A 9,466-nucleotide genomic window follows, 5' to 3' on the forward strand; every position below is an offset into this window, starting at 1 on the left:
ATGGCATGCCACTGGAGGATTTCATGCTACTGGTTCAACCCAAAATGTTTTATGAGAAAATGCACTTATTGCACTGAGTGTGCACATTTGACAGATTGAATAACGAAAATTTAAAAATCCCTATGGTATTGGGCAATTAAATATTTCAGGAAAACATTCTTCACATGATAATGAAGCACTTGAATGCATCAAAATTATTAACAGTGAAAAGTTATCACCAGAATAAATTTATAAACTCATAAAACTAATCTTTTCTGGCAATATGTGGCCTAAAATAGCTTGGCTCCAAATGGTGTCTTGTCTTCCAAGATTCCATAGTAACAATAATGATTTTGGCATGTGTAAATGTTGCTGGAATGCACAAATGCAAACTTTTCATTTATCATAAAAAGTACATGTCATTGGCATTTAACAAAGTAAAGATTTTCCCTGTCATCTATTGTTCAAATAAAACAGCATGACACAAACATTAATGAATTATTGGTTTGAAAATAACTTTATACCCAAGGTTCGGCAATATTTGAAACTGAATGGCTCATACTAAAAGATAATGTGTCTGAAACATGACTTAGTTTTCCCCCAAAATTGTGCATATATCATTTATCCAATGAATATGGAACTGCTATGCATGCTGAAATGCATATAAAAAGTAGCCTTTTTAAAATCTATACTAATTTTTCTGTAACAAATCTATTTAAGAACTTTTTAAATAGTACCTTAATATAAAATCTGCTTTGTGAAACACTACGAGGTAATGGGAGAATATTTTAAAAAGTGCTTGGCATAACTTATAGCCAATTATAACTAGTCACGAAGTTGATGCTAATGACAGTGGTGACAAATTTGAAGATTTTCAGATATCACAAGAGAAAGGGAAAATTTTCCAGTTGTAGTAGTCCCAATAGCCAATTAGAGCTTAACAACAAACAGTTCAAATAGTCAAGGTTATCACAAAGGTGACCTTTTATAAAAAGCAGCTAAGTTGTCTAATTATCACAAAATAAATGAAGAAGCACATACGAACTAGCCACGGGAACACCCCAAAATTAATGAAGAAATGTAGGGAAGTAATAATAAGTGAAGCTAATACAACAGAAGTTTCTCATTATGATGATAATGCCCCACTCATCAATAATTTAATGAAAGGCAAAATTTGTAGTAAGTCCAGAAAATATGGCTACTAATAATGAAGAAAGCGTTTTTGAACATGAAAAGATTTTAACTGCAAATTAGTAGGATAGAATTAGAGGACTTGAACAATGGAACTTCATAACTGAAGAGGAAATTATGCATATATATAAAATTAAAGCATTAGAACAAAAAAATAAAACAGCTTAAACAACATACACTGAAAGAACAGTTTAAGGAAACTAAATATTCAGCTGTTTCGTAAATTTCGATTCCTTTATGATTATATATGCTTCATCATTTTACAAACAAGCATTTCAGATTTTTTATTTTGTTATTTTTAGCTGTCATTTTACTAGATTAAAATCTATGGTCTAAAATCCAAAACCACTAAAGTCCAGACGATTTCAAATTAATAAATATTTTCAATACTTCCTTGTTAAAGCAGCAACTGCATAAACCTTCAGAGGCATCAGAAATTTCCATGTCACAGATCACATGCTTTTTCCAGTTTTGGTGACTAAATGTGGTGGCCACTTTAATAACAAATTGGCTCAATATTTTGAAATTAAATTAAACACAACCTAGAACACTGGAAATTTTAATAAAATTTGATTTAAGCAACTGAACTATGTACGATAGTTTTATACAGGAGCATTTAAATATCTATTTTTCAAATGCACTCCAAGGTTACTGTTATCTTCCAACACTGAAATTACATGTCATGCAATTAGTTAATACTACTGTTAAGCTTGTTTGGTTTCAGCACCTTTTCCTTAAGTTTGTTTTTCATGTAATAAACACCTATTATGTTTTAATTATCCTAAAATGAAGCATGATACTTTAAAATATCACAAGTATGCCTAAACAAAATGTGTTATATTAGTAAAAGCTGTCACACAGTTACTATTCATTTATTTTATATATGTATTAAACTTGAGTTTACAAGGTAGGAATCAGGAACAGCTGATTGGATATTAATTATGACAAAATTTCTTACATTGCCTTTATGGAAGACTTTTCTGTAGTTCATACTTTTATTATATATATATGAGGGAAAATTCTTCTGTAGGAAGTTTATGTCAATAAATTCAAAATGAAAAAAAGAATTAAAAATGTCTGAATTTGAGCGACGAACAAGTTTACAATGATTTGTAAAAATGAATAACATCCAACAGCAGAAAATTATATTTAATAATGTGGAGTTAAAATATAGTTTTATTCCACATTATATCTAATAATTAATAACTTAAGCTTTTATTTATACTTAAAAAAATATTGCAATGTATATTTATATTATAGGATTTTATATATAAAAGCGGAATTAAAAAATACAAATTTAATGTACGAGTTTATTACTCTACACTTTAGATCGATACTTCCTTCCTTTTTTTTAAACAAAAAGGAGTATATTTTAGACTTTTTTTTTTTTTTTTTTTTTGAGGTAAAAGTAAAAAGAAATATTTGCTAATGCTTCGAAAATTCAGTAATATTTCCATACTACATGTAAGCATGACTCATTTTCTTTCCACACAGTGCAAGTATCAAGTTCTTTGAGACTGTTTACTTCATTACCACAAAGAGGGTTATAAACCTAAGAAGCATATAGTTCTAAACCAGAAGTTATAAGGTTTATAACAGACGTTACAAACCTTATAACCTTATATGAGAGTTATAAACCTAAGAAGAGGGATCCCTTAATGGAAGACTTGAGCGAATCTGGTTCATACACCCATTTTACTCGGGAAATTCTGAAATTAATCATTCTTAAATGCAACACAGGACAAGTTGATATCAAACATTATTCCTTCTAATCAGTTAGTGATATGAGGTTAGCATTCCAATCAATAAATTAAAGCCACTGGATCTAAATCCATCAAATATAAGAGAAAAAAGAAGCAGCAGCTTGATTGATTTAACAGCATATAGTTAAGAGGAATACCTAGATAAATAAATAAATGAAACAATTGTAGTTGAAACAATTACAAAATAAATGCTTGTTTATATATAAACATTTGCCTTAGACTCATAATTAAAAGTTAAACACAAAAATTTGTAAAATGCAATGTTAACAAGAATTTCGTAATCTTTATTGAATTCGTTATTTTGTTTGGCAATCAAATAAAACCGGAAAAAAAATTCACAATTATTATTCATGGAAATCCGAGATATAAGTTAAAAACAACCAGTAAAATAATAAAAATGACGTTTATCTGCCTAACAATTTTTATATCAAGATCGATATAAGACGAAGCATTTCACACATTATCACGTGCAAATTTTAAAAATGCTTAAAAGAATTTCCAATTTACACCCAGGTGCCAAACTTACTTTATGTACACTATTTGGATCTTTCAACCAAGCTTTATACATTTCTTCCACATAAGCTGAAGAACTTCCATTTAAAAATGGTTCTTTAGATGTTTTAGTTAAATATGTCCTAATATTGTGAAGGCCCATTTGTGAGCCTTTTCTTAAATGCAAGAATGTTTTCTTGCATATTATAGCACTAAACGTTCCAACAAGTGCTGAAGAGATAGCCATGATAGTTCAAATGACACAGAAAAATTATTTGGTTATTTAATAATCATACACTAGTCCTTAATCTTCTGAAGTATACTTTGAAACGTGCCAGCTTGCGGCTGTCTGTTTAACCGTTCTGGATTGCAATAAACGCAATTACTTCACATTAATAATTCTTTATGCTTCTATAATGTGCGTTACATTGATAATCATGCCCTACACGAATGTCACAAACCATAATATAAACACAACGATGTATTTACGCAGAGTTCACACACACACAGGTACACTCGTGTAAATGTAGGACGCAAGAAGGAGATGTTCGTTTTGGCAATGACCTTAAACGTGGTCGGTTGCGGTGATTTTTAAAAATAACTTTCTTTAGTAATCAGTCTGAAACTTGAAATTGTTCTCGCAGAATTTTTTTTCGAGCGTAATGCGAAATAATTTTTAATTATTAATTCCTTCGAAAATTATTGAGTTACGCACTATATGTAAAAGTTGATGCCAGATTCAAAAGACTTAAAATGCTTCTATATGCACAAACTGCAAAACCGAAACTATTACTGCTGCGCCGAAGTTGAAGCTACAGAAGCGAAGGTTGCAAGATGCATCTATAACGTCTCATATTTATATCAATCTAATTTAAATCAGAAAATCCAAAATAAATTGATATAACGGAATATAAGGGGTCAAAAGCGTTGTAACTTCTTCAAAAGAATTTAGCAAAGAGCAATAATAATTAAAAAATTTTCATTTAGCGAAAATAACAAGCAGACGGCAAAAGGAATAGGAATTCTACATTAGCTATCACAGTTTTGTTGACTGTTTTGAGTCTAAATTAATACATTATCTAAATCCTGAATGATATAATCAGTTTTCAATTTCATTTAATAATAATTAATTATTATTTAATGAGTAATAGCTATTTTAATCAGCGTAAATGATAACAAGTGACATTTAGACGTCAGCTAATAGACGTCTATTTAATAGATTTCTGATCATATGAATATTCAATGGATATCCAATAACAGAACATGTGGAGTAATAGATATGGAAATTAAATACAGAATAAGAATTTTTTTGCCGGTCCTTTGTCATGGTCGTAGGGGAGCAGGCTACCAAAGTCTTTAGAAGTGGACAGAGAAGAACATGTATGTTTGTAAATGTAGAGCGTCTTTGCGTTATAATGGCACTGAATAATGTCCAGTCAAAATCTTTTTCTAGAGGTTGGTGTCAGAGATAAAAGGAGTGGGAGACTTTTAGATCCGTCCCCAGAGTGTTCTTAAAAACTTGGAATATTACTGGGCAAATTTTTACTGTCCCCTGTAAGATGCTCCAGGAGCAACATTTGCCTCTTCGTCAGGAAAAAGTTAGTGAACTCGATCTGATGTTCCTGTCAGACAAATAAGATAAGTCTTAACAGTAAAGAAATTTGAGTATCCTAATTGAATTTAGAATAATATCACGACTTGATGCTGTTTTTAGATGCACTTTAGACAATTAATAATTTCGGTTAAACACATAATAGACAGTTTGCTTCCTTGGCCCACATGGAAAGAAGACAAGTCACTTTAGGCCAAACATGAAAGGCACTAATGAGCCAAAAACAATAAATAAAAGATTTAGGTGAAAAGTTCAAGGAATTTTGCTTTTATTAATTCATCAATCATTTATTATAAAAGTAAAAAAAAAAAAAAGGAGCAAATTCATGAAGTATCTGACATTGGTGTTGAGACACTAATGATTCGATATTTAGTTCGATGGAAGTAGTTGCAATTCTCAATGAATTCCGAAGAAGTTCATCAAATATTTTATTGCAGTTTTATTCTTCGTGCGCTGTGTGGTACATATGTATATCCTTCCAAATAGATATTGCAAGAAAAAGATATGATTGTGAAGCGAGGGATATTTCTCTCCGGGGATATATACTTCACAGATATCCAGTAAACAGAAATCTTAAATATTTCTTTTAAATTGAATGTCAAATTGTAGCTCTATGATTTTCATTTGAAAACCAGCAGGTAATACATTTATGTCGATTGAAAATGGAATCACAAATATACCAAAATATTGGTGACTTTTCCGGAAATCTTGAAAGCCTCTTCGATTCTTATACTAAATCATAGAAAAGTAAACTTGCAATTAATTTTTCATAATGTTTAATCCCAGTATACTGTACACACAAGATTTGGCGAAATTTGGGAGACGATAAAGTTTAAATGTGTCATTTTGTTGTCGGCGACAACTTTCAAAATCGCGACAAAGCTGAACAGTATGCTAGGATTTTACATTTCCCAATATAAAATAAAGAGGGTGCATTTTAACTGTTTAAACTATTTAGTTATAAGCATAGAATATATTACAGAACACTGCAATATGGTTTTTATATCCATCCAAAACTGTTGCCATTCACAGGTTACTAAATATTTAATGTTTCCATTTACAAATTGCTAAGCATTAAATGTTACATCTTCTTTTTTTAAAGAGGTCAACATTTTTTCTAAAGAATCCAGAATCAGTCCGAACACCTGGTCGGCTTTCTGATCACTCTTCCTCTTCTAGTTCTTTTCTCAACATTCCTTATTTCTGAGTTAGCGGAGTTTTTTGGTTGATCTTCTAAAATTTACTCTTGGGAACATCTGGGATCACATTTTTTAAAACTGTTTCGTATGATTTGATTCTTTGCTCTGTTCTTCTGATATTCTCTTCAGCAGCTTTAGTGTCTCTAATGTTTTCTTTAGTGTCTCTACTGTCTTTTCTATTTCTTCTAAAAATTTTTTATCCCGATGTCAGTATATTTGATTTGTGAGTGTTACATACTTCTTCTACAACTGCTAGTTTCTAGTGATTATCTTGATGTACCCTAACATAATCTTCTTTGCTTAACGATGGTGATATTTCTGTACAACAATCATAATATGATTTCTGCTTAATTCTTTCTTGGCTGATATTTTTTCTTTTCCATTTTTCACAGTTTGAGGTTTTAATAATTCCTTTAATGTAGGAAGAATTCTTCTTCTTCTTCTACTGATAAGTCGTTGAGCTGATAATCCTAACATCTCATTAGTTAGAGTGTTCCTATGAGCTAAATACGGATCCACACGATCTGCTCGAGCTTTCTTCAACAATTTCTTCGGCGCTTGTACTGAACGCTCTGCTAATCCATTCAACTGCGGATGGTATGACCTGCTAGTTATATGTTTAAATTGGTACTCTTTGGCAAATTCCTCAAATTCCCTACTTGTGAGTTGAGGTCACGAGGTACCCTAGTTATGTTTTCTAGTGATCGATGATCCATTTCAACTAATTGCCATACATATATTAATGAAACTATTTGCTACTTTTGCAAATATCTGTCATACATATATTAATGAAACTATTTGCTACTTTTGCAAATATCTGTCATACATATATTAATGAAATTTAGAACATCCAAAAGTAAGAGCTAATTTTTCTGACTCTTCGTTAGAGCTCTGGAAGCATAACCAGTTAGTTGATTTAGTAAAACAGCACCTAATCCTTCAGAACCTGCATCTACTGTAAGGGTTATATCCTTATCAAATTCATAGAATTTTAACACACGTGATTTTAGAACCATTTCTTTAAGTGTTTAAAAAACTTTTTGATGTTTTTCAGTCCAGTCAGAACATTCTTCTCAAGTAACTGTCTTAAGGATGCATGAATAATAGTTAGAAATAAATTTGGCCAAATAATTAATCAATCCTAAAATTCTTTGTACAATAGGAGCCTCTGTACCTATTTCACTTAACTCATGTCCTATATAACTCACACGATTAACTTTTATTTTACATTTACACTTATTGAACTTCAGATTATTTTCCCGTACTCTCTGGAGTACTTTTTTAAGTCGTAGATCATGTTCCTCTTCATTAGATCTCCATATTAATATATGATATATAATTCATTCAACTCCTTCTCTAGTCCTTCTATTATTAAGTTTCTTCGACAAACTTCTGAAATTGAACATATGCCAAACTATTTACTTCGTCTAAATGGATTTGCCAAAAAACACCATTAGCATCTAAAACAGAAAATATGCTTGCTTTTGGCATTCTAGTGACAACTTCATCTGCAGTTAACATTAGATAATATTCTTGTCTTATTGCTTTATTTAAATCTCTAGGATCTAAACATATTCTTAGTCTGTTAGGTTTGACAAAAGTGAAAATTTACTCATTCAATTGACAATTTACCCATTCACTCACGTTCTCAATGGCATGTGAATTTCCCATTCTTTTTAGTCCTTTCCTCACTTTATTTCCATAGTTACAGGTATTTTTCTTGGAGGATGAATTACTGGTATTGCCTCTTGTTTTGATAAGATTTTAAGTTTTCAGATGCATTTTTGTATTCCTCCAGTAAGTCACATGATTTTAATCCTAACATAGAAGGTACTTTTTTATGTTAATAAGAAATCTGCAACATAATTAATTTTCCGTATTGACAGTTAAGTATACTACTTTTCCTATAATATCCATTTTATTTCCATAGAATGTAATTCATCATTTAATTTAAACTTTTGTATCGGAATATCCAGCATTCTTACTTTGCTTTTAGAAATAACATTGCACATTGCTCCAGTATCTAATTGCAAATTAAATTTATTTTTATTTACATTAACATCAACAGCCCATTTGTTTTTCTTTATTCTTCGATCTAAGGTTTAATGTACCTACACAAAACTCTATAACTCTTTCACAGAGTCATGATTTAGTAATTTAATATTTAATTTGTTTCTCTCTCTCTCCATTTTTTTAAACTTTGACAGCTTCATTTTTTATACTATAGCTTTAACACATTCGCAAAATGATTTAACTTTTTACACTTATGAGAGATTTTTCCGTACGCAGAATACTCTCGATATCTATGAGATGTTCCACATTTAGAATAAACTTTGGTCGCTTGTTTCTCAATATTCATCTCTTTGTATGTATTCTTATTGTGTTTAATTAGTTTCTTTTGCATTATATTTACATTCCTGATCTTTATTAGTTTCATTTGATGTGCAGTTATTACTGCAAATCTGCATTTATCAAGATCTTTTTTCCAATTTTAATTATGTTTCATGCAATAATCTTGCTCTCACAACTTCTTCAATACTACAAACAATTTTGTTCTTTATCATACTATCCGTTAATTGTGCAAACTCGCATGTTCTAGCTTTATTTCGGAGGTCAGTCAGATACTCATCTGTGGTTTCCAACGCGGTTTGATTTCTAGCAAAGAGTAAATGCCTTTCATAAGCAATATTTTTCTTAAGTATACAATACTTAAATTTTTAATTTTTTTCTTAATTTAATTTAATTTGTTTACCATCTTCTATAGGAAACGTATTATATATTTCAAGACCTCGAATTCCTGTTACATAAAGAAAAGTATTAATTCTCACATTCTCTTCTTTATGATGTAATCCACTGGCTACTTCACAAATTTCGAACCCTTGTAGCCATCTTTGTCAGTTTGAAGCAAGATTGGCTTAATCCTAGTGTACGGCGACATCATGATGAGCAATAAACAAATCATTTTGTTGGTGACAATTTTCAAATTCGCGCCAAGGCCGTACCGTATACTAGGATTTTACCGCAAGATTTCCATCCAATTTCATCGGCTGTGGTGGTTTCATTGGCTATGGTTTCTATTTTGAAAGCAACAATCTCAACACTTTATAAGAAGAGAGGCACTTTTAACTGTTTAAACTATTTATTTATAACCCTAAAAATATTATATAATATACAACACTGTAATAGTTATATAGTTCTATTTTTATATGTATCCAAACTCTTGTCATTTA

The 9,466-nt window shown here is 30.5% G+C and overlaps 1 protein-coding gene across 1 annotated transcript in view; it reads right to left on the reverse strand.

Annotated features, from left to right (window-relative positions):
* Ogdh (oxoglutarate dehydrogenase Nc73EF) overlaps positions 1–4,144 on the reverse strand; it is an 84,476-nt gene extending 80,332 nt beyond the window's left edge. Inside the window, exon 1 of the mRNA XM_085819888.1 lies at positions 3,460–4,144. Within this exon, the coding sequence (XP_085676014.1) occupies positions 3,460–3,672 (213 nt within the window). The 5' untranslated portion in view covers positions 3,673–4,144. The remainder of the gene's footprint in view (positions 1–3,459) is intronic.
* Between the last annotated feature and the right edge of the window lie 5,322 nt (positions 4,145–9,466).

The sequence above is a fragment of the Stegodyphus dumicola genome, chromosome 7 (assembly GCF_044657685.1).
Source record: "Stegodyphus dumicola isolate Sdum_Otavi_A_Nest chromosome 7, ASM4465768v1".
NCBI lineage: Eukaryota > Metazoa > Arthropoda > Arachnida > Araneae > Eresidae > Stegodyphus > Stegodyphus dumicola.